The 23,337-nt window shown below is 50.3% G+C and overlaps 4 protein-coding genes and 2 non-coding genes across 9 annotated transcripts; 1 reads left to right on the plus strand and 5 right to left on the minus strand.

Moving 5' to 3' along the window:
• The first annotated feature begins 180 nt into the window (after positions 1–180).
• Positions 181–4,567, plus strand: fam117ba (family with sequence similarity 117 member Ba). Its single transcript, XM_030085758.1, has 8 exons — positions 181–777; positions 2,189–2,434; positions 2,531–2,614; positions 2,712–2,822; positions 2,910–3,053; positions 3,146–3,353; positions 3,470–3,590; positions 3,781–4,567. Exons 1-8 carry the CDS (start codon positions 181–183, stop codon positions 4,004–4,006), a joined length of 1,737 nt encoding a protein of 578 aa, XP_029941618.1. The 3' UTR covers positions 4,007–4,567.
• On the minus strand, positions 3,362–13,155 carry ical1 (islet cell autoantigen 1-like). Of its 4 annotated transcripts, XM_030086392.1 has the most exons (16): positions 13,026–13,155; positions 12,553–12,580; positions 12,075–12,249; positions 10,600–10,672; positions 10,396–10,519; positions 10,118–10,316; positions 9,890–10,015; positions 9,608–9,706; positions 9,426–9,499; positions 9,011–9,054; positions 8,866–8,913; positions 8,169–8,327; positions 7,639–7,929; positions 7,453–7,548; positions 7,242–7,364; positions 3,362–3,401 (listed from the first exon to the last, which is right to left on the minus strand). In XM_030086392.1, the coding sequence occupies exons 2-15, from the start codon at positions 12,558–12,560 to the stop codon at positions 7,249–7,251; spliced, it is 1,632 nt and encodes a 543-aa protein (XP_029942252.1). In that variant the 5' UTR covers positions 12,561–12,580; positions 13,026–13,155; the 3' UTR covers positions 3,362–3,401; positions 7,242–7,248. The 4 variants fall into 4 exon arrangements, with proteins under 4 accessions (XP_029942252.1, XP_029942253.1, XP_029942251.1 ...); XM_030086393.1 differs by lacking the exon at positions 3,362–3,401 and having other exon boundaries at positions 6,967–7,361; XM_030086391.1 differs by lacking the exon at positions 3,362–3,401 and having other exon boundaries at positions 6,967–7,364.
• A 379-nt stretch (positions 13,156–13,534) lies between these two features.
• On the minus strand, positions 13,535–16,972 carry wdr12 (WD repeat domain 12). The gene is made up of 13 exons (XM_030086395.1): positions 16,806–16,972; positions 16,591–16,685; positions 16,071–16,165; positions 15,885–15,991; positions 15,619–15,734; positions 15,283–15,437; positions 15,161–15,206; positions 14,977–15,062; positions 14,752–14,892; positions 14,505–14,610; positions 14,290–14,422; positions 14,124–14,196; positions 13,535–14,021 (listed from the first exon to the last, which is right to left on the minus strand). Exons 1-13 carry the CDS (start codon positions 16,964–16,966, stop codon positions 13,944–13,946), a joined length of 1,392 nt encoding a protein of 463 aa, XP_029942255.1. The 5' UTR covers positions 16,967–16,972; the 3' UTR covers positions 13,535–13,943.
• Positions 16,973–18,276: 1,304 nt separating this feature from the next.
• Positions 18,277–22,672, minus strand: nop58 (NOP58 ribonucleoprotein homolog (yeast)). Its single transcript, XM_030086389.1, has 14 exons — positions 22,523–22,672; positions 21,528–21,604; positions 21,385–21,437; positions 21,103–21,227; positions 20,889–21,025; positions 20,620–20,684; positions 20,401–20,535; positions 20,142–20,287; positions 19,829–19,955; positions 19,470–19,633; positions 19,243–19,377; positions 19,069–19,130; positions 18,677–18,986; positions 18,277–18,592 (listed from the first exon to the last, which is right to left on the minus strand). Exons 1-14 carry the CDS (start codon positions 22,565–22,567, stop codon positions 18,530–18,532), a joined length of 1,644 nt encoding a protein of 547 aa, XP_029942249.1. The 5' UTR covers positions 22,568–22,672; the 3' UTR covers positions 18,277–18,529.
• Positions 19,704–19,788, minus strand: LOC115384276 (small nucleolar RNA SNORD11B). Its single transcript, XR_003930870.1, has one exon. It is a non-coding gene; the product is annotated as a small nucleolar RNA SNORD11B (small nucleolar RNA).
• LOC115384275 (small nucleolar RNA SNORD11B) lies at positions 20,018–20,102 on the minus strand. Its single transcript, XR_003930869.1, has one exon. It is a non-coding gene; the product is annotated as a small nucleolar RNA SNORD11B (small nucleolar RNA).
• Positions 22,673–23,337: the final 665 nt, after the last annotated feature.

Raw genomic sequence — 23,337 nt, forward strand, 5'->3', positions numbered from 1 at the left:
ATACCAGTTTGCTTTGGAAAGTATGTAATTTTCAAAAACAGTCTATAGTAATTTATGATTTTTATTTATGAATAAAAGTTTTTTCAAGCATTTTTCTATATTACTTATGTAATTTGTGGCCAGTGACAAATTTAACATTCCAGACCTAAAAATAATTAATTGAGCTTCACTGATTGACAGATGAACGCTGCTTTCGCTCGGATCCGCGGGTGTTTTATTTTGAAAGAATCAAGCGGAAGCGGCCGTCGCCATGTCCTCCGCCTTCACTCTGGTCCTCCGTCGTGTCAGCCGAGGCTAACCCAGCATCACCGCCTTGCTCTGTCTCTCCCTCCTGGATTTTTTTATTTCCCTCTATTTATTTCATATCCCCGCCATTTTTCGTCTTCGACAGATGCTCGGCGCGTCCGTCTCGGTCTTTTCTCTCCTTTTCTCCGATCGCACATCGCCTCGGTAGCCGCGCGGGGCTGTCGTGTCGCATCAACCGGGAAGAGAAAAACATCCATCCACGACGACGAGGAGGAGGAGGAGGAGGAGGAGGTTCGAGCGCAGCGACGCCCATTCCTACACCTTCTCTATCACTACTGTAAATCCTCCGTGGCGATTTTTTTCCTCTCCATCTTTTTCGATGCCAGCCTGTTTGTATCTGAGAGGGCTTTCCTCACCCGCAGCCTGCAGCCCGACCGGTCTCCGCTGCGTCCGCCTTTTTCTTCTTCAGCTGCTGGGGATCTCGGTGCTGCTGCCGCCGTGCATGCAGCGCGCATAGACCTCCTCCCGCAGGTGAGCACGCTCTCCGGTCTCCGGTTAATACCATCCGTTTATACTCCTGTGTGGACGCAGCCTGGCTGTAAACAGAATCTGGCCTCCGTCGTGCTGTGCACGCGGAGCACACACGCGGTTTTTTAAACATGCATTACATCATGCATTTCACACATCCTCACATTTTTTTTCGAAAGAAATGCATATTTGTATGTGATGTTTAACCCTCAAATACATGGATTCGATTAATTTGTACCCCTATTTAAGATAGCAGATACTAATTGAAAATTAGTCTTTGTATTTTTTTTTTTTTTTTAATATACTTGCATCCTTTGTGCCCAATTTGACCCTGGACCCAGGCTTGACCCGCGTGCCATATGTTAGACAACGTCAAATATCAATATATACAAAAAAAAAAAAACCCTGAGGCACATTGTATTTAAAAAAAAAAAAGAAAAACATCAGGCCGCCGATGCACGAGCCTGTTTACTCGCCCTCGAAGCTGCTGTGTGTGTCAATGGAGATCAGTCGGCACCCCGTTGCCTAGCAACAGCGATGTGCACTGGTCAAGCCCCCCCACCCCCCGCCAAATTTAGCTCCAGGACCCCCAGAGCCAGTCAATGAGTGCATGCTGCGTTCAATTCCCTCTGCAAAAACAGCAGCGCCGCCTCAGAAATACAAATAGATGTGTTTTCTCCTCTTCTGTGCCTCCCGCAGACAGTGTGTGTGTGTGTGTGTGTGTGTGTGTGAATATATATATATATATATATATATATATATATATATATATATATATATATATATGTTTTTTATAGATGAGGATTTGTGTTAGAGAAAACACTCACACACACTTTTGCTGTATTTTGATGTAAGCCACATTTTTTCACACAAAAAACAGCTAAATTTGACTGCATTTTGTAGATTGTATCTATGTATATCAAACAATTGTTCTTTTATTTATTTTTTTTTATTTATAGCTACAAGTAGCTTGAATAGTCCACAGATATATCACGAAATAAAAATTTAGCCTCTTATTCTTTGTTGTTTTACTCATTATGAGAGCTAAAGCTGTTTACTTAGGGTTTTATTTTCAACACGGCAGCTACCATCGCCGCCATATTGGATGGGTCTCTGGTGCAAAACATGCTGCAGAATCCGGGTCAGTCGGGCAGCAGCTACCTGCCCTCGGTGCCCCAAACCCACCCCCACCGCTCTAAGCTGTATTAATGTCATTAAGCGAAGGGTTGTGAGTCTTAGCCGGGGGGGGTGGGGGGCATCCGCTCCCCTGGCACGGGACGGATTAGCATCAATCTGCTGAGACAGACAGAGCAGGCCAGTCGGGGGGGGGGGGGGGGGGGGGGGGGCTTATCCCGCAGACCAGCTGTGTGCCTGTTGATGTGTTGATGTGTTTACCATCCTCTTCCCACCTCAGACCGCACCCGTGGCCTTAAACTCACAGCCCTCACTGCGGTGGCCGCCCCCGCCCCCGCTTCCGCCCGCCCCCGGGCCCCCCTCTCTCCGAGCGCTCTGCGTCCTCATTCTCCTCTCGGGCTCCCGCCATCGCGTCCAGCTGTGGCCCCTACAGGGCGCGGTCGCTGGCGCTCACCTGACAGGTCCCTGGCCTCAGGACGACAGCCAGCAACAACACGTTCCCTACATGAGGGACAAAGCCACGCAGGTGAGTACAACAACAACAACAACAACAACAACGACAAACACACAAAAAAACCAAAAAAAAACTCAGAATGTTCACCCGGTGTGCTCGTGTCTTCAGACGCCCAGGGCCTGGGCAGATGAGAGGAGGAGGGGCTCTCACAAACGCTCGGCCTCCTGCGGGAGCACCGACCAGCTCAAGGAGGTCTGTGTTCACCCCGCCTTGAATCCGAATGCTCGCTCGCTCTCTCTCTCTCTCTCTCTCTCTTCCCGCCGTCACTAACTGTCTGAAATCTCCCCAGATCGCCAAATTGCGTCAGCAGCTCCAGCGCAGCAAACGCAGCAGCCGCCATCGGAGGGACAAGGATCGCAAGTCCCCCTTCAATGGCAGCCACACCATCATCCAGTCGCAGGTGAGACTGACGTTTGACCCGGGCTTTTACGCCGGGGCGACGGGCGGACACGCTTTTATCCACTCACTTCTCTGGCTTCTCCCGCAGTCGCCGATGCCCAAGACCATTCTGATCCCCATCCCGATATCCAAGTCCTCGGCCCCTCGCTTCCGCAACAGCGTGGAGGGCCTCAATCAGGAGATCGAGCGCATCATCATCCGAGACACCCCCGAGAAGGAGGAGGTCATTGTCGTGAGTGGACGTCCCTTCCTTATACGCGCGGTGTCAAATTACGGCCACCCGATGCTGATGGAGTGTCGTCGTGTTATTCTCGTGCGTGACAGCCACAGGATGTCCCGGACGGGCACCGCGCCCCCCCGCCCGTGCCCCCGCAGCGCAGCAGCAGCACCCGCAGCATCGACACGCAGACGCCCTCGGGGGGCGGGCTGAGCGGTAACCATAGCAACTGCAGCAGCCGCCCCGACTCCATCTCGCCCTCCTACCTCACCGTCCTCAACGACACGGGCGGAGGCAGTCCGTACGAGGACAAAGGTGACCAGCACACACACACACACACACACACACACACACACACACACAGCAGGGAGGAGTGTTTGTGAGTATTGTGTGGTTCTAACCCATCCCTGCCCCCCCCCTCTTTCCATCAGAGCTGGGCCCCTGCTCTCCGCTGCCCAAGTACGCCGCCTCTCCCCGACCCAACAACAGCTACATGTTCAAGAGGGAACCTCCAGAGGGCTGCGAGAAGGTCAAAGTGTTCGAGGAGTCCATGTGAGTCCAGGAAAGAGGGAAAAGAGAATAAAGTCAGTGAAACATGAGGGGAATGAAAACCTCACTTCCTGTTTCACTTCCTGAGTCTGGATTAAAACGCTGACACCTGGTGGTCAAAGAGGGGAATTACTTACACGCGTCTTCACATGAATAGCTCTGTAAATAACGGTGTCGGTCTTCCTGTCTCCAGGCCCAAGCCCCTGCAGGAGATCCCCCCCTTCCTGTGTCCTGACCGCAACAAGGTCAACTTCATCCCCAACAGCGGCTCCGCCTTCTGCCTGGTCAGCATCCTCAAGCCCCTGCTGCCCGCCCCGGACCTCAGCTTCCGCCCCGGGGTGGGCCTCCGGAGCCTGTCCCCGTCCCTGGTGCCTCTGTCCACCCAGCCCTGCCTCCTGGAGGAGCCGGAGAGCTTCTGACAGCCTTGAGTGAAAGTCCACAGCGCCCCCACCCCACCCCACCCCCCACCGTCTGACAGAATCACAAAACATTTTGATGAAACAAAATCTGCTCCAAAAAGAAGGAAGTTAAAAAAAAAAAAGAAGTAAGAAATGCCTTCAGCATGCCAGCTCAGCTCTCTCTGATGTCTTTATCTTGTTGAAAAAGCGCTTCCCACTGCCTCTCCTCCTCAGACGACTGCAGCGTGAACATTTCATCGCTTTCCTTCAGTGCTGGTTTTTTTTTTTTTTGAGAGGTCAAGGGTCAAGGACAGACTTTTTTTGTTTTGTTTTGTTTTTTCATCGTATGATACCATGGCGCCTTTCCACGGACATATCTCTTTTTTCTAACTTATACTTGTTTCTCTTGATATATAGAATATGCCTTCCATTGTTTAAGAAAAAAAAAAAAAAAGCAAAAACAAAATAAGGGCGGCTGGTTTCCATAGCGACCGCCAGATTGACCACGGAGGCGAACTCTTGGTGCTGCCAGATTTATCGTAGCAAAACTTGAAGAAAGCTTGATGAGAAGGAAAAGTTAAAATTGTGCCTGATCACTCGAGACCGACTCGTTTCCCCCAAAACCCGCCGCGGCGCTCTGATCTCGGGGATCTTTGCGCCGTGGCGGCGATAGATACACACAGGGGGTTGGCAGGTGTGTATCTATGGGAAACGCAGGCCAGGGCTATATGTGCAGCATGTCCCCCCCCCCCCCCAACGTGTCTGCGTGCCCCTCCTTCCTGAAAGCGCCGGTCTTTGCTCACAGCATCCCTCCTTTCATTTTTTTTCCTTCACTGTGCCGCTGTTCTTCCCTGATTCTCCTCCCGTCTTGCTCGGCTTGTGCTGTTGTTGAAATGCGTCCTGAAGGGTGGCGCCCTGGCGGGACGGGCGCCCCCTTCCGGCAAGCGGGGTCCTGAGCGTGGAGGGGGGGTGGGGTGAACGTCATTTTCCTCTGTAGAGATACCCCCACAGTGCAAACAGACCCCCTCGACGTACATATTGGCCCTGAACCAGAATCCAGTAGCCTTAATCTCTGCGATCAAACGAAGGTTTTTCCTCGTCCGTAGCCGCCACGCCGGTAATGATCACGTTTCAGACCAACGGCAATCCCCCATAGTCACAAGTAACACGCGGAGCTTCCATTTTAACACAAAACTGATGCATTTTGGCGACGTACGTCCCTCCATAGTTCTAAATGTTCCAGGTCGGAATGCATGGACAGCAGTGTTGACGTCACCTTCCTCCTCCTCCCCCGGCCCAGCCCCCCCCCCCCCCCCGTCCTCCCGTGTACGTGGTTACTACTCGACTGTGCCTGCTAACGGTGGAATAGGAATGTACTGGATCTGTAAATATCTATCTGAGGCTCAACAGTGTTTGTATAATCGACTGACAGAGATATGTATCTGAACGAGTCAACATGTGTAACATATAAACCCCGCCCCCCCCTTCCTCACCCCTCCTCCTCTTCCTCCTCCTCCTCCTCCGCTGACTACTGTGAATTACTACACGTCTCAATATTGTGAATAATAATGTATTTATTTATCGGACGGAGGGGAGTGACTTGCGGGGGGGGGGGGGGGGGGGTCTTCAGAATTTTAGATCACGCGCTCCGTCTCAGGTTGTAGCGAACAGGAGAGTTAACAATTTTTAACCGACGTCTCAGCTGCGACCGACCGACCGATCGATGTAGCCCCCGCCCCCCCGCCCCCCTCCAACACGGCGCAGATCCGCAGGGATCCAGACCTGTAGCAGAGGACGAGCGGGAGTCATTCCTTCAAGTCACCTGAACACACACGGATCATCCAACACCCAACGGTGGACCGCTTGTTCCAACAAAAAATCTCAAATCTACTTGCTGAAAAACAATCACACCAACAGCGACGAGGTGTTCCGTTTGTCTTTTTTTTTTTTCTTGATGTCTGTTTACAAAAAAAAAAAAAGAAAAAGAAAAAGAAAAAAAAAAAGAAGCCAGATTCATACATGTGGAAGTTCTTCTTTTTCCAAAGTGGATAAAGAGCATTTTGGAATGAGACCAAGCGTCCGGTCTGTTGGAACCAGAACTGCCAGGTTTTCATCTGTGAACCCCCCCCACACACACACACACACCCCCCCCCCCCTCCCTCCCCCAGAGACAAATAAAAAGGCGTAGTTGAATTAAACCAGGCATGCCGCTGTGCTTGACTTAAGAAATACATTCTTTTTATTGTTGGACGTGTGAAAAACAGACAAAAAAAAAAAATCGAGAGCAGACAGAAACATGGAGCTCGCTCGAGACCGGAACGGCTGTTTTTTTTTTAAGCTCCCGGCGATGCATCGCGACAGAAAAAGCTGTGACGTAAGAAAAGCAACGAAAACAGGAGTTTTTATCCGAGGCACACAAAGAACAACAGGATTTGGTTCGACGTATCCGACCAGGCTGCAGTTTTCCCCTTAGAAAGATCCAGAAAACCGACACCACACAGCTAAAAATAAGTTTTCTTTTTTTGTTTTGTTTTTACAGTGTTTCTTCGTAGCGTTTCTCTCATCTTTACAGTACACTGCACAAAGCAAATTAAAAAAAACAAACAAAAAAAAAACAGCTCTTCTTGCAGACAGTGGTAGTGATAGTTTGAGGAAATAAATACATCTGGATGCGTCTATAAACACCCGAAACAATAAAAAGTTTCCACCGAAAAATAAATAACCTCCAGCCTTTGGGATAATGTGAGATCTGGAGAGCTTTTCTGCCTTTCCTGTTAGAAATCTAAACATCCTTCCTTCGAATGTAACAATCGTGATCCTGCCGTGAACGCCCGGCAGCAGCAAACAGCTGTTTGTAACGACGTGCGAGGCGCGCCGCAAACTCCACGAACGCAGAGAAAAATGAACGAAAATGCACGAAGGAGCAAATCGCGCAGCGGCATGAGCTTCGCCGGACGCAGACGCCTGTAGCTTCAGCGGGCTTTTTTTTTTTTTTTTTTTTTTTAACGGGAGAAGAGCTGATTTCCAGTGGAAAGAGACGGGCGGTGCATTCGAGTGTGTGTGTTTTCACCGTTTTCTCCTGATCGCAGAGATGTGTGTGTGTGTGTGTGTGTGTGTGTGTGTGAGTGCACGATGCGTGTGTTGTTCACAGTTTGTTTACTTGGTCGACGACGTTATAAGTTGCACAGATCCTGACGCTTGTAGAGCATATGCGCACACACTCTTTCTCACGCGCGCACACACACGTACACACAGACGGGGCCTCAGGCGTTGAGCAGCTCGTCTGCCGAGCGTCCGATGGCGTCCGGGTTGGAGAGGGGGTCCAGGTCTGCAAACAGGTTGAACCAGGCTGACATGTCTTTGGAGCCTCCCGGAGCTGCTGCGCACACACATGCAGACACACACACACACACATCAGAACAGGACAGAGTTACAGTTAGAGGATAAAAAAAGAACGAGGGGCTCACCATGAGCGACTGAGCTGGCGGCCGGCTGGGCGGACTGGCTGGGCCCGGGCGGGGGCTGCATGGGCGGAGCCTGGAACATGGGGGGCGTCGCCCAGCCTTGGAGCACAAGACAAGAAAGCAGGAGAAGGTGAGCCTGCAGTGAGCCGGTCTGTCCAGCAGGGGGCGGGGCGGGGCGGAGCAGCAGACCTGTGGAGCTCAGGCTGTGGTCCAGCAGCTGGGAGGGCAGGAACCCGGTGGGGCTGGGGGGGTTGGACGGAGGCCGCGCTGCTGCAGCTGTGGGCGGCGGCGGCGGTGGTGGCGCCCCCCCGCCGGGCGGCTGAGGGTCGAACATCCCGAACGCATCCTGCCACTCTCTGCTGAACTCGTCACAGGAGCCTGGACCCGGGCTCAGGAGGTCTTTCAGGAACGCCATGTCGCTGCGCTCGCCTTCCTCGTCCTCCGGTCTCAGGCTGGTGGCGGCGGGGGCGGACACACTACCTGGAGGGTGCGGGGGGGGGGGGGGGGGGGGTCAGAGGTCAGGCCAGAGCCGAGAGGGAGGACGCAGACGAAGATAAAGAAGAGGAAGACCGACTATTGAGCAGAGGGAAAGTAGAAGAAGCGCAAAAACTCAGGCCAGCGCATTTCCTGGAGTGAAAGAGAAGGAAGGGAAGCAGCCCTCCACCCAGGGAAGTCTAGGGGGGGGAAGTGAGCGTTTCAGGACAGCCAGCCGGGGTTACCGGAGACGGGCTGCTGCCAGGGGCCGATCTGAGGGCGTCCGGCCTGCGGGGGAGGAGGCAGCAGAGGGGGCGGGGCGTTCGGAGGGGGCGGGGCCAGCAGCTCGTCGCAGGCCATGAGCAGGAGATCGTCGTCAGGGACCACCGGCGGCCCCCTCAGAGCTGCAGGAGGGGGGGCGAGGCAACTGCCATGAGAGGGTCATAACACACACACACACACACACGCGCTCACGCACAGTCTTGTATTTCTATCCTTGTGGGGACCGTCCATTGACTCCCATTCATGTCTAGCCCCTAACCCTGACCCTTACCCTAACCCTAACCCACACCACAAAGCCGAACCCTAAAGAAATGTTTTTGCACTTTTACTTTTTTCAGTAACAACAACATGGTCAAGAAAACACTGTTTCTCCTACTTAGGACCGGAAAAAGGTCCCCACAAGGCACGTCGTTCCACGTTTTGCTATCCTTGTGGGGACATTTGGCCCCGACAAGGATAGAAATACGAGAACGCATGCACACACACACACACACACACACACACACACACACACACACACACACACACACACACACACACACACACACACACACACACACACACACACACACACACACACACACACACACACACACACACACACACACACACACACACACACACACACACACACACACACACACACACACACACACCTACCAGTGTCACCGGTGAGGCTCTGTCCATCACCGCTGGGTGGGGGGGGGTCTGCACAGGATTCACATTCCACTTTCAGTTTCGTGTGAATATATGAAGAACTTGACTAAACTGCTCAGCTCTCTGAAGCCAGGGGGCAGCACCTTACCTGCATGGCTTCCTGACGGCTTGTCGTCATCCAAGGACACCAGACTGAGGGAGGAGAGGGAGAAAAGAGAGAAAAAAAGAAAAAAAAAGAAAAATGAGAAAGTGCCTGAACTGGCTGCTGGGGCCTGGAGGGTCTATTTATAGCCGCTGCAGAGGCCTCTATTAGATTTGGATGCGCTGCCTCTGAAACTACCGGGGAGGGGCGGCGGCAGCGCCGCAGTCTGCGTACTCACTCATGAGTGAACATGGGCATGGCACTGGCTTCATGCTTAATGAAGATGTAGCTGACGTGGGGGTGTGATAATCAAGAGAAAAAGGCACACAGGGGGTGAAAACAGAGTCTGTGTGTGTGTGTGTTTCACACTTGCCGAGGCCGACGCTGGAGTGTGTGGTTGTGTGTGTGTGTGTGGTCTCACTTGTCTGTGTTGCGCTGCAGATCTTCCTCCTGCTTCTGGGAGTCGGATATTTGCTCCAGAGGATCTCGCAGGTCCTGCAGCAGGGAGAGGGTGTGTTAAAGCAGCGATCATACACAGTGTGTGTGTGTGTGTGTGTGTGTGTGTGTGTGTGTGTGTGTGTGTGTGTGCGCAGCGTGACCCACCTTGAGCGTGGTGAACTGGTACGGGACGTGTCCCTGGAAGGCCTCGTGGATGCCCGACATGGCGTGAGCCGTTTTCTCCCAGAACTGAAGCAGCGTGGTCTGAAAGGGACGCATGAACATCGACACACCGTTATAAGCGTATAAAAGAGGAATAACTGAAATAAATGACTGGTTTTGAGGCTGTCTTTCCACGGCTGCGGGGTAAGCTTTCTTCTTGGTCTCCCATCGAGCAGCGTGTGTGTGTGTGTGTGTGTGTGTGTGTGTGTGTGTGTGTGTGTGTACCTGGTAGGTGCAGAGGGAGTGTGACAGCATGTTGCAGCGACTCGCTCCCAGCATGTCCACCTTCTGACACACGTCGTTCTTCAGCTTCTCGAATTGACCCTTCGTCCCTCTGACCTGAGTCTGGACCTGGTCCCAGAAAACACACACATCAGAACACACACCCACACACACACACACACACTCTCTCTCTCTCTCATGCGATCTAAAACAGAGAGAGGGCGGCCCTGCCTTGCGGAACTTCTCCAGCTGCTTGTAGGTGTCCGGGTCCAGCTCCTGGGAGACGTCCTTCATCCACAGCAGCGCTCCGCGGTACTCGGTGCGGGCCTTCTCCATGCGGCCCACCGTCAGCAGCGTGTCGGCGATGGCGCGCCGCCGGAACGTCTCAACCTCCTGGTGCAGGCGCTGCAGCGGCGGGCACAGCGCCATCCTGGAAGCAAACCGACAGAAGCTCAGCGCTCCGCCGCCCTTCCGGCCGCCCGCCCGCCGCCTCCTCCTCCTCCTCTCACCTCTGCTTGGCCGAGGCGCACAGCGCCTTGCTGGTGGCGTCCATCATGTTGCCGGCCTTGGTGCGGTCGTGCTCGGCCTGGAAGCGCAGGAACAGCCCCAGCTCGTTCTCCTCTTGAGACAGTCCTGACGGGGGAGAGCTCACAGGTTTCAGGTCTGCGCGTGCGGCGGGCGAGCGGACGGCGGGAGACGCGTCGGGGACTCACGTGTGATCCTGTGCTGGTACTTCTCGATGACCTTCAGCAGCTCCGTGCAGGTGAACTGAACCGAGCGGAAGAACTGCACACACAAACACAACTTGGAATGACACACACACACACGCCGCAAGACGGCTTTCCGGAGCACGACGGTATATTTTCCTCCTGCCATCTGGAACAGACGCGACGGCTCCCGAAGGAAAGGATCGCGGTGACGTTTCAAACCGGCTGGCGGATGGCGAGCGGGGCAGCGCGGCTCGGAAAGGCTCGCAGAAATATCTGCATTTACATTAATATTCATCCCAGATGGTCAGAGTGTTTATCACAGAGATCGCGGCGAGGGTTCTGCTGCTCCATGGAGCTCCTCTGTACTGAAAATATTCTGGTATTATCTTTTAATTGCATTTACTTGCACACCTGGCAAAAAAAAAACTAAAAAAAATTCAAAAAGCTAAAACTGCAAAAATTGCAAAGGCAAAAAATGTTTAATGGTAAACCATAAATCGGCGCTTCTGATTGGGAGAGGCTGCAGAGGCCTGATCTCCAGCAGTAAGTGCTTTCCTCCCTGCAGCGGAGCGATAAGTGGATCCAGCAGTTGAGCTGGTGGAGCGCTGCAAAGAGAAGGCAGGCGAAATGAGATGAAAACAGATGCGTTTATGCGATTACATGTGGGTCAGGGACATTTAGAAGTACTTTTATTTGGCGCTGTAGGCACCAGATATATTTAACGGATTTCGTGACTCACTCGGGAGTCAAATGAAACGTGACAAACGCAATATTTCCCTCTTTCGGCTCACAAAGCGCGCATTCGTCGGCCGCAGGTTTTGTAGATTAAGGCGTGTTATCGCGCAGCCTGCAGCGTCGAGATGTTGCAACCCGAAGGTAACAGGTGTGTTCGATGCTGTTGCGGCCAGTCCTCACCGCAGGTGAACATTTTGTGCTGCTAAACAAACAGACATGAAAGCGTGTGGCTGTCCTCCACTCAAGCCGGTCGGATTTAAAGACTGTTACCTTCGGGCGGGGAGGACGTGACGTGCTGGCGAGCACGGTTACTCATTAACTGTACGGCAAACAGTCTGAGCGTTCACAAACACCTGACGGCGCACGCAGCACAGCGGGCCACACTGGTTGAGTCACTGTGTGTGTGTGTGTGTGCGTTCGACTGCTCGGGATGAGTCACAGCAGCACGACGGGAAAAGAGCTGCTTTTATACAAACACACACATTACATGGTCGGGTTTTTACATAAAAATGAGGTTAGGAGAAAAAAAGTGGATTTTTTTTTTAACTGCTTCCCACAGTGATCAGATGAGGGGAGTTCCATCTTGATGGAATCATCTACACTCTAATCACCAGTTTTAGGGGCACAAGCTGCAATAAACATGCACAGAACTACAGCTGCAGAGTGTAGCTTTGTTCGTTTTCACTCAGGAAGCCATTCAGACCAAAAACTCATCCATCAGTGAATCAAAACACGTCTCCTACCTCCAGCTTGGCGTCCAGGTCGGCGTCCGACGCCACCACGTACTCGTCCTCCTTCTTGCCCGTGGCCTTGATGAGCACCTGCTTGGTCTTCCAGAACTTCTTCTGCATGCGGGCCATCACTGAGCTGTCCTCGCCCAGCATGGCCCGGCCGCTGTTCAGCATGTCCTCTGTGAACCTGCAAGAAATGTCAAAAAAAAAGGAGGAAATCAGGGGGTGATCTGCAGCTTTTTTATCATTTTGTGATAAGAGAAATGGACAGAAAAGAAAAGATAATCCTATTTCCTGTTCATAAAATGAGTGACTCTAATAATCCTGAGTCATACATACCTTATCTTGCATAAATCAAGATTAGAGCTGAATATTCTGTGTGTGTGTGTGTGTGTGTGTGTGTGGTGATGTTTCTGTCTGATTCATTCATAATTATCTGTCCAGTATATATGAATGGATGAAGATGCTTTGAGTCTGTAGTCACACATACCTGTCCATCACTGGATATCAGCTTTTTTCTGTCAGGGAAAACAAGCAAACAAAAAAAATCAACAAAACCCGTGAGTTTTGTTGTTGGATATGACCATAAAGTGCTCTGTTGTTGTTGTTGTCGTTTCGTGTAATCTGGATGATCTTAACTCACAGCAGTGCTAACTAAATAGGCTAACCAAGCTAATCTCACCTGCTCCACGAACAGGTGTTCGGTTACAGCAAAGTCTGTCTTTCTTACCCGGGGTGGGAGCGCCGACTGTCAGTCTGACACGTTCTGAACACTTCAGGATGAAGTAAATAAAGGGGGAAAACGCGGAGGAAGTCGGGAAAAGGATCCGTTGTGTGTTAGCAGCTGTGCGGCTACTAGCAGGTGTCGCTGCTCGCGCGCAGTACGACCAACGAAGCGACGACAGACCGTTATTATTCTTTCTTTCTCGTCCTAGAACGGGGGGTTTAAAGAGCAGGCCGTACCGGTGTGCCGCTGTCCGTTTCTTCTCGCAGTCAGAAGCATCTATGCTCGGCTAGATGCTCCTCTCCAGACAGACATCTTCATCCGACTCACTGAAACAGGATATTATGCTGCTGAACGGCAGCGGCGCGGCGCAGACACCAGGGGGCGCTGCGTCGGCGGCGGCAAAAGATCATCACAATGATCGTCTATCACGAAGAGCCGACGCATCGATACGAACCTGAACTATCCTCTAAATGTGAAAAAAACAAAACAAAAACGGAACTAAAACGAGTTAAATGCATTGAAATAAAACATTATGCTTAATAATAACTATTCTCATCCCAAAGAAAAAGAGGCTTTGTTTTTCCGACGCATAAATTGAGGGTATAACAAACATGCGGAGTGACTACTCGTTATTAATGTGATATCTATGGACAAACAGGTTTAGTGGGGAGGAAAAACTTGACTTTTTTTTTTTTTTGATAAAATTAGACTTCTTCCTTCTCGGAAACATTGTGAAATAAACACTGCACTCAGGTAAGACAATGCATACATTTGACGCTCTTTGTAACCATGTATGTTTAACTTTGGTGACTTTTTTGAAGGCAGTGGAAATAAATACTCCGTCATGGGACAGGGAACTAGGAATTGGAAAAACTGAATAAAATCTCACATTTCTCAATTCAAGGCTTGGAGAGTTACTTAAATGGGATAAATTTCTCATCAGATGTCAGAAAAACGTTGTGCAACACAAACGGTGCAGAAGAAAGAAGAGACGACATTTTATATGGTACAATATTAATTTATACTCTGCTGGTTTGAACAGGAACAAATACAATCGATAAGAAAATATGTGTGCTGAGGAGAGTAGAAATAACCAGGAGAGCAAACAAAGTCGGAAGAATTCTGTGCGGTCCTTTTCGTCTTAGTCTCGTTTCTCACGCCCCGGCGTCCGTCTGACAGGCCGAGTGTCTGTAGGTGTACAGCTTGTTGTCCGCTCCTCCGCTCAGCATCAGCTGCAAAACACAGAGAGAACGTGTTGGACGGAGGAGGAGGAGTCGTCGCCGTGGACGGGGGGGGGGCGTCCGTCAGCGGTTTGAAACGTGGAGGCGTCTCACCCCGCTCTCCGTCCAGTCCACACAGAATACTTTGTCCTCGTGCGCCGCCAGGTCGTAGAGAGGAGCCTTACAGCTGGGGGGTGGTGGGGGGGAGAAACGTCACATCGCATGAAGATACGCAGCTTTATTCTTTAACGAAAGGCTGCAAAAACGTCGCTTCACCGACCTTCTGGTGTCCCAAAGCTTCACCAGGTTGTCGAGCGACCCCGAGGCCAGCTGGTGCTCGTGCGACGGCGCCCACTTGACGGCGGTGACCCAGCCGGTGTGGGAGGTCAGAGAGAGCTGCACCAGAGACCCATCTGAGAGAGGAGAGGCGGGACGCAGCGCACGAGAATGAAGAGGAGAAAGAAGAGGTCTGCGGTGCTCAGAGGTCAGTGGTACCTTTGGTGCGTGGGTCCCAGAGCCGGATGTGTCTGTCGGTGCTGCCTGAGGCCAGCCGTCGACACAGAGGCGAGTAAGAAATGCAGTTGAACACTTTACTGCCCGTCTGTGGACGAGACAGAGGAGTCTAATTTACTCTAAAGCACGACTAGAGACGAGAAAGTGAAGCAAAACCAACATTTTTAATGAACGCGAGAATGACAGCAGGTGAAGGATCCAGGACTAGTTTCAGTTTGAGTCCTTTTACCAGAGTCGTCTTCATCGCTCCGGTCTCCACGTCCCACACGTGGATGGTGTGGTCCCAGGAGGCGCTGCACAACTCCTCGCTGTCGCACCACAGGACCGAGGACACCGCCTCGTTGTGTCCGGACAGAGTCATCGACGGCGTCTGCGCCCGGCGGTGAGAGACGAGAGGTTTTTATTTCACCGAGACCAAAGCGCGAACTGCTGCCGGACGCGGCTCTGAGCTCACCCTGGTCAGGCCCATCTGCTGCGTCTTCTGCTTCTTCCTCGGTCTGTCGCCGGGCTCCTCCACTTCGTCGGCCTCGTCCGTGAGAACTGACGGGGACAGCAGACATCTGAGCATCAGCATTTTAAGCGAAAACAACAGAATGACACTGAGGAACAGTCAAACGCAGCTGGAATATTGCACGTACCTGCTGACCAGATTTTCAGCATCTTGTCCCACGAGCCGCTGCAGAACTAAACGAGGGAAACGCAGACGGGTTGAGAAACAAGCCAAAAGCCCTTCCTGCGGCTCTTCCGACCCGCTTCTTACCTTGGTGCCGGTGGGGTCTGCGCAGACCGTGTCCACGCTGCCCGTGTGGCCCCGGCAGCAGTGCCGGGCTTTCACCGTGTTCCTCTCCGAGTTCCACTCCCACAGCAGCACCGTCTGGTCCAGAGAGGCGGTCAGGAGGAGCGAGGTCAGGCCGTCTGCGTGCAGAGCATCCATCTTTAAACCGGGGTTCTCACCGGGCGGGGCGACGGCGCTCTGCCACACTCTGAAGCCTCGTTTCCACCAGCTGGAGTTACGCTTCAGCCTACCCGTGCTTGTACCAAGCCGGCGCAGTGGAAACCAGGCTGCAGGCGTCACCGGATTCTGTCTCGCGCTCACCTCGTTTGACCCAGGCCACGTCTTTGACCACGTCCGTGTGTCCGGCCACCGTCGTCACAGCTTTCCCCTCGACGGACCAGATCCTGGCTGTCTTATCGTACGAGCCTGTCAGGATCCTGCACAGACAGACAGACGTCCATGAAGACCGCAAAGGTTAAAAATTTACAATTTTTATTCAATTAAGAACCGACAATGTCACATGAGTCATCAGGATGCGGTGCAGATGCCCTGTTACGCCATATGCTTCACTGACACCATCATCTCACCATTCGTTGTCGGCGTGGACAGAGCTGATCCAGTCATCGTGCATCATACACTCCTGGGGCTCGGGGGCTGTGATCCGCTCCACGTACTCGATCTCCACCACCTCTTCCTGAAACCCACGCAATAACATGTGGAGGCGTTCTCTTCGCGTCACTTGATTTTCTCAGCGCAGGAAGGATCAGGCGTACCGTGGATATCCCCTCCGTCTCCATGTGGGCGGACAGCGGCGCTCGCAGGAACTGACCCCTGACCAGGAAGTCGAACTCCACTTTGCTGTGAGATGCTGAGAGGAACAACAGAGGGTTTTCACAATTCAACGTGAAACTTTTTTTCCTCCATCACTCCTGAGAAAGTCAAGCCTACATGGGATCTGACAAAGTTGGCGCTTCCAGCCCAAAAAGGGGTATAAGACTGTGCGGATCTTTTCCAGCAGTCACCACCGAAGTAATAGATAATATAAATGTATCACTGAAACAGAAAAATTAAAGATACAAGTCATTGTGTGTGTTTTTGCCTTTTACAACATTATTACCCTCAGGATGCTGTATGGGAGAGTCTGTGGGGCTAATGCCTCTGATTCTGATAAATCACTGCTGAAGCACTAATAAAAATGATGATGTCTCATGTGCTTCTCTCTATAAGCTTCAAAACGTGGTCAAATAGGCGAAATCTAAACCATAACACACGTGTTTTTTTTCTCTCTCTTACCATTTTTGGCCTCCAGCAGCTTGTTGATGACATTACTGAGATCCTGCACTTCAGAGGAGGCTGGGATGGAGAAGGGCACATCATCCACAGCATACCTGCAAAAAAGGAAGGGTTCATTATTGGAAACAGGTCAAAGATGCAGCGACGTCCCAGTTTGGCTAGCTTAGCTTTAGCATGCTGCTCCGGTTTAGCTGCGGAGAGAAGCCCGGGCTCACTTTTTGTTCTCCGTGAAGAATCTCGCCTGCAGCTGCGACATTTCTCCAAACTGAACGTGTGTCAAACTAACTACAAACTCCTGTGATCTTAAACTACGGCTAATGTGCTCCCCGTGTCGCTCCCTCACACACAAACACACACACACACGTGACTGCAGCATGCGCTCCGGAGCCCGTTTGAATCGAACTTTATTAACAGTGTCGCAATGACAGCATAACAGAAAAATGTCGCTTTTTTTTTTGTTTCTTTTAATTTTCAATTTTAAATTAATTGATTGATTTTATCAAAATACATTTATAATAAAAAAAATGATTCAATTTTTTTCAATCTCTTTCTCATTTGCTTCATTCATTGTTTGATTTTCATAAATTTGCTGAAAATATGCAATTTCTGTCAGGGAAATAACCAAGGTACGTTTCTCAAGGTTGATTTTTTATTTTTTTTTATAATAGTATTGAAAATCTATTTTCTTGAATCCAGTGTCTTAGAATATAGTTATGCCTAGATCAGGGCCAAGTTGGTCTGGAACTGCAAAGCATATTTTACCTTTAAAATTAAGCTAATGCAGCTTCTGAAGTTTCATATACAGTTTTGATGCATTTATGAAGTTATGGTTGACAATAGTGAATATTTCATGATAAATTTAATCTATATCTGTACTTGATTTTAACAGTTTCGCTCCTATTTTTAAGTTTTTTTTTTTTTTGGCTGACAATTTTTACATTTTATCTGTTTTAAACATTTTACCTCCTTTTAAGCAGCTTTGCATGCTTTTTTTCCCCAACCATATTGATGTTCTTTTCTTTAAGATTCTAGATATTTCACATTGTTAAGCCATTTTATCACCTTTGTGATAAAAAAAAAAAAACCCTTAAAATTAAGGAATTAAATTTGGTCAGTCAATTAATTTATAAAACATTTTCAGTCAATTTCACTTGGACATGTGGACATAAATATTCAAATGGCAACATACACCTTGATGTGATTACATTGAGATTTAACATGTAAATAGAAGAATGTAGATTATTCTATTAAAGATAAAAGAGCCTGAATAATCATCTGATCGACAAATGTATTCACGTGACAAAGAAAGAATACAGAACACGTGGAAAATGTCATATCAGAATTAAAAATGTTGTGGAGAGAAAGAAGTTCTCTCCAATGGTTTGTCATTATTTTCAGTGTCTTTGTGCTTTCTTAGATTTACCAAGTTCCCTCATTTCTTGTAATTCCTGATGAATGTACATATTACTAGGACCTGTTTGTGCTGAAATTATTGGCTCATTTACCGAAAAAGACATGTGAAAACAAATGACATGTTGAGAGTTTACAGTTGTGTTAGGGGCTAAAAATGTCCCATTGATCATCATGTTTAATTTCAATAAATGCAGTATTTTGTGACAGTGACATTTCATTCAGAAAAAAAAAACAAACATTCTGATCATAAAAATCACCCCAACACGGTTTGACAACGAAAACATTTATTGTTCGGGAGCACATGTAAATATGCGAGCGGTGTGTTGATGTCTCAGAATGAAACCGACGGTCTCAAAAAAAAAGCTGGAAAAATTGAAAAGTCAACACAACTTTGTAATAGAGCTACAAACTTAGAGCACAATTTTCAGATTTCGCTGCAGATATAAATCAGTCCGTTTGACTCCCGAAGACCTCTGAAGACATAAAAAGTAAAATAGAAAATATATACAGGTCGTTCCCCTTTCGTTCATTCATCTTCTTCCTCCTCCTTCACCTTCTTTTTTTTCTTCTTTTTCTTCTTCTCCGAGGACTGGAAAGAAAAGAGCCGATTAATTTATTGAACTCATCATCTCACATTTCCGTTGGATTTTCTCCAAACGGTCCTGAGCCTCACCTCAGCTGCCGGCTGTGAGGCCACCGCCTCCTCCTCCTCTTCCTCCTTCACTTCCTCCTTCACCGCCGGCTCCTCCTGTTCGGCCTCGGCGGACTTGTCCTTCTTCTTCTTCTTCTTCTTCTTGGGCGTCTCCTCCGCTGCCTCTGCCTCTTCTGCCACTCCGGGCTCCTTCTTGGGCTTCTTGGCTTTGACGGCCGGCGTGACGGGCTCCTCTCCGGCCTCCTCCTCCTCCTCCACCTCCTCGAACTTCCTCTTCTTTGACGTGGAGGGGATGGTGGAGTCCCCAGACGGGTCGTACATCTTCACCTCGCTGTCGAACACAACCAGGGTTTAGGATTCAACCCTTAAAAAAAATTAAATATTTAAATATAAAAAAAGGGGTGAGGGCTCACCTCTTGTGCTGGTATTTGTCGGCTCTTGCCATAGCTTTGCCTGAACCACTGATTTTTCGGATCTGAGAAAAAAAAAAGAAAAAAAAAAAAAACATTAAATAATAATAGGTTTAGTCAAGATTTAGGTGCAATTTGCTTCCACACAGCTCAGGAAACATTGGTTTCCAGACTCACTCCTTTGTCCTCCAGCATGCGCAGCCTGGCCTCCAGCTTGGCTCGGTTCTCCGCTCCCATCTCTGCGTTGGTGTCTTCTCCGAGGGCGTCGTAGCGGATAGCCAGGGACGTTTTGGCGGCGAGCATTCTGGAGATCTGCGCGCGCACACACACACACACACGCCTGTGTTCAATTCCTGACGCGCCGGCGGGGTTCAGCCGTCAGCCGCCGTCGGTCCTGGACTCACCTTGCCCTTGTTCTTGGCGGTGGTCTGGCCCACCAGGGAGGCGTGGTATATGAGGCCGTACTTGGGCGTGTCCTTGCGGGTCTTCAGCGCCCTGAACAGAGCCTTCTCTGCTCCGAGGATCTGCACCGTGGAGGCTGGATGCTTGGCCAGGTTCAGAAGAGAACCTTGAGGGACAAACCACATCCGGGGTGAAGGCGGCGGTCTGACAAGGAGCCGCGAGCGTGGCGCTCCGACCTCGAGCTCAGATGAGGTAGTGACTTAAAACCGTCAGTTGACATCAGGAAAAACGACAGACTGTCGAGCATCATCACCGCTCGCCTGGGTTCACGCGCCGCCCTCGCTTCTCGGCTGCCACTTACCGGCGTGCGAGATGAGCCGGGCGCCGACCAGCTCGCCCACCATGACCGTCAGGTTGGGGGCGATCGCCATCATGCGGTTCTTCAGGTAGTCGTAGAGCTGAGCGCGGTACTCGGTGATCTCCACGACCTGAGGAGGACAGCCTGCATGTGACTCAGCGGATGTGATCCTGGGAGCGGAGCGGCGAGTCCGGACTGTTCAGATGAGGTAGTGACTGAAGGCCCACACGGTACGCTTTCAGGGCGAAGACTAGAGTCGTCATCATCACCACAGTCGCTCCGGCGGCTCCGGTGCGAGCGCCGGCCCCGCGCCTACCTGGTCGCACAGGTGCCTGATGTTGCCGATGTCCTCCTCGGACACCTCCGTTCCCATGGAGATCTCGGCCGCCAGCTTGACCTCGGCCTCGATCTCCTCTGGCAGGATGTCCGACAGGTCAGAGCCCGCCACGTTCGTCCGGTCACCTGGGAAACGCACGGCCGAGATGAGCACGGGAATCCTTCAGCTCGCAGACTTTCTGAAATATGATTCCTACTTTCTCCGTCACAGAAAATCATCAGAGTCGTGTTCTCCTGACCTATTTTGCGGACGGTTTTGCAGTAGGCCAGGTTGTCTGTGACCACCTTGCCCAGCTCGGGGAAGTGCCAGCCGTACCACTCTCTGCAGCGCATGATGTAGTTGTTGAGCTCCTTGTCAAGGTCGTCGAGGAGCGCTGAGGGGGAAACCGTGATTTAAACCGGGGTCTGAAAAGGACTGGGGAGTTCACCGACGGCACATGGAGAACAGGGAGACTTACAGATGGCCTGAACGATCATCGTGTCCACCTTGTCCGGACTGAACTTCAGCTTGTAGCGCGACAAACTGGAAACAGAAGAGAGGGGACGATTTGTTTATTCCCATATTGATTAAAGTGACTGGAGTAGCTGTAACCCGAGAGAGGCGCCGCCTCAGTGGTAGTGACGAATGCTGAGGAGAATCCACACAATCAGTTCAGACAGCGGGTGTAATCACAGGCGGCAGGGAGTCAAAAGAGCGAGGAGTGAGGCGAGCTGAGCTCTGACCAACCTGTGAGCCAGACCCAGAGACATGGCGCTCATCTCCTTGGGGGGCAGGCCGGTGACCAGGCTCTCGATCTGACTCCTGATGCATCGCATCAGCTCGGCCACGGCGGGACTGTGCACGCAGTTCAGGTCCAGCTTATCCTGGAGAACGAGCGCGCCTTTAAATCGACTGCGGAGAATTTCTTCCTTGAAGCAAACTGCGAGAACGCGGGACATACTTTGATAACTCCGCCCAGTTTGGCGTCGCTGATCGCCAGCTGCTCGTGTGCTTCCTTGGCAACAACTTTCTTCAAGACTTTCTTCAAACTCTTGCCGATTTTTCCCTCCACGAGGGCGGTGGCAGCTGAAACGGAACCCAAAACATGTCAGACTCCACAAACGATAGGCAGCAGTCTGGACTCGCCGTCAGCAGTGACGAATACTGTGGAATACCTCACACTGGAATCGGACACAGAGATGCATCACAGACCATATACGAGCACACAGCAACATGCGCCTACCTGCTAAGGCATCGGTCGTGTCCTGGAACTTCTCAAAGTGCTTCAGCTTCACACTGCGAGGAGCAAAATCAAACAGGGAGGTAAGATTATTCACACGTGGAGCACGCGGCGGCTGCAGAAGAGGACGCTCGGTTGTTACGTACACTTTATTGGCTTTCTCAGGAGTTTCAAACTCCTTGTAGAGGCTGTCGACCTGCTGCAGTTTGGATTCATCGAGGACCTGAAACAAAACAGATGTTACATATTATACTCCAAAATGCAGACAGAACCATGAATTTTGAGATTAAAGCTACCCTGGAAATGAGGCGGGGCAGCTTTAAGGAACTTTTAAAATAGCAGAGCAGTAATTTCCATGATTTTAAGTGCATCGCACACGTCTTGTGACTATTTCAATTGATGCTGCACACTCAAACCTCAATAAAGATTTCTGATAATAATTATGCCTTTGTACAGAAGGTGAGTGTCTAAAAGTGCACATTTTTAAGCCACCCCACAAAGCAAGGCATATAAGTTTGTGGTGGAAACATAAAAAAAAAAAGTCTACAGCTGGCTCTGATGCTGCATGTTTAAAGTGTCTCTCCGATGCAAAACATTTGATTGCAATGAGGAGCCTTCTTCTGAGCTCGGTGCTATCATAATCACCACATTCATACATAGAGAAAGCAGGTAGAGATCTGAAACTTATTCGACAGAAGCTCTCAAGGATCAAGATTATATTCCGATAATTTTAGTTGCACATGCAGAGATCTGTACCAACTAGACTAAGAAACTACGATCGGAACAAGTTCTTCTGTTTGTCTGTGTGCAGATTTAGCAGGAAACTGGAGCACATGTGCTGAGTTGGAGGGCACGGTTCGTACACGTGGTCGCAGGCCCTCACAGAGCTACACGTTAGCTTAACGAATTAGCAGCGACTTCGCTGCAGAGCTTTCTGCCTGTGTTATAAAACGCAATTACAAGGGAAACTCATATAACAAAATCCTTTTATTTCTCTGCTAGTCACGTTACTTAACAGCCGCACTGTGATTGAGCGCCGGGTGCTGGCTAGCTGTGCGGCTAACTAAAGCTAACTAAAGCAGCCGGAGCGTAAAAAAGGTACATTTTTAATGTGACAATGACCAACGGGCGACTGTTTTACCTTGAAGATGGCATATCCAGCTGCGGTTTCAAACAAAACAAGCATCGTGGCGGCAGCTTTGTTCGCTGGGAACACTTTAGCTGCGCTCACGGATAAGAAAGTTGAGGTTCTGCTCCTGAAGTTACCACGTTACTGCTCTGCTGCCGCCTGCCTCTCATTGGAAAGCACGGTGCGCCGAGGGTTGCCAGGTCCGATCAGCCGGGGGTGACATCCCCCACTTCCATACGAGGTCTCACGACTTCAATTATTTACCAAGAATTGGGAACCAAAAGATAGTCACAAGTCAAACAAATTAAGAATTTCTCGGAAAGGTCTCTTTTTTTTTTGGTAACTTGTACACATATTTGCATTTTCTTTTGTCTTGTTCTTATCTCTGCTTTTGGGACGCTCTGGTTCGGCCTTCAAACAGCCAGGCTTTCCTGCTGTGCATGTTCTCCTCTTGAGTGTCTGGGAAATTACATTAAATTGCCCCTTGGTGTGAATGTGAGTGTGTGTGGGTGTCTGTTTTTGTGTGTACCCTGTCCTCGCCTATGGCTGGAATTTGCACCAGTGACCCTGTACAGGATAAACTGGCTAAAGTTTAGTGGCTCAACTGTGTGACAACAGCATTCATTTGTGGGCATTCCTGTATTTTAAATATTTTAGAAACTCAGTGAATAATTTTGGCTTATCTTTCAAGTTTAATCAGGCCAGTTTTGATCTTTACGTTAATTTAAATCAGGTTTTCTATCACACATCTCTGTACATTTTATTCTTGCACTTTTTCTGGCAACACAACAGCATCTTAAATCTCGCGAGAAATTGTGAAAAAAACG

The sequence above is a fragment of the Salarias fasciatus genome (genome assembly GCF_902148845.1).
Source record: "Salarias fasciatus chromosome 23 unlocalized genomic scaffold, fSalaFa1.1 super_scaffold_20, whole genome shotgun sequence".
NCBI lineage: Eukaryota > Metazoa > Chordata > Actinopteri > Blenniiformes > Blenniidae > Salarias > Salarias fasciatus.

What these genes read in the sequence shown, in the direction of transcription:
- fam117ba (XM_030085758.1), top strand. Translation starts at nt 181, where the DNA reads ATGAACGCTGCTTTCGCTCGGATCCGCGGGTGTTTTATTTTGAAAGAA. An exon ending in GCATAGACCTCCTCCCGCAG is followed by an intron (nt 778 to 2,188) that starts GTGAGCACGCTC and finishes TTCCCACCTCAG; the next exon opens with ACCGCACCCGTGGCCTTAAA. An exon ending in GCACCGACCAGCTCAAGGAG is followed by an intron (nt 2,615 to 2,711) that starts GTCTGTGTTCAC and finishes AAATCTCCCCAG; the next exon opens with ATCGCCAAATTGCGTCAGCA.
- ical1 (XM_030086392.1), bottom strand. An exon ending in ACCTGGACGCCAAGCTGGAG is followed by an intron (nt 10,673 to 12,074) that starts GTAGGAGACGTG and finishes TTGTGTGTGCAG; the next exon opens with TTCTTCCGCTCGGTTCAGTT. An exon ending in AGCTGGAGAAGTTCCGCAAG is followed by an intron (nt 10,016 to 10,117) that starts GCAGGGCCGCCC and finishes TTCTGGGACCAG; the next exon opens with GTCCAGACTCAGGTCAGAGG.
- wdr12 (XM_030086395.1), bottom strand. Translation starts at nt 16,966, where the DNA reads ATGCTGCAGTCACGTGTGTGTGTGTGTTTGTGTGTGAGGGAGCGACAC. An exon ending in AGACGGAGGGGATATCCACG is followed by an intron (nt 15,992 to 16,070) that starts GTACGCCTGATC and finishes CGTGGGTTTCAG; the next exon opens with GAAGAGGTGGTGGAGATCGA. An exon ending in CAGACCCCACCGGCACCAAG is followed by an intron (nt 15,207 to 15,282) that starts GTAAGAAGCGGG and finishes TCCCTCGTTTAG; the next exon opens with TTCTGCAGCGGCTCGTGGGA.
- nop58 (XM_030086389.1), bottom strand. Translation starts at nt 22,567, where the DNA reads ATGCTTGTTTTGTTTGAAACCGCAGCTGGATATGCCATCTTCAAG. An exon ending in CCGCCAAGAACAAGGGCAAG is followed by an intron (nt 19,378 to 19,469) that starts GTGAGTCCAGGA and finishes GTGCGCGCGCAG; the next exon opens with ATCTCCAGAATGCTCGCCGC. An exon ending in GCATGCTGGAGGACAAAGGA is followed by an intron (nt 19,131 to 19,242) that starts GTGAGTCTGGAA and finishes TTTTTTTCTCAG; the next exon opens with ATCCGAAAAATCAGTGGTTC.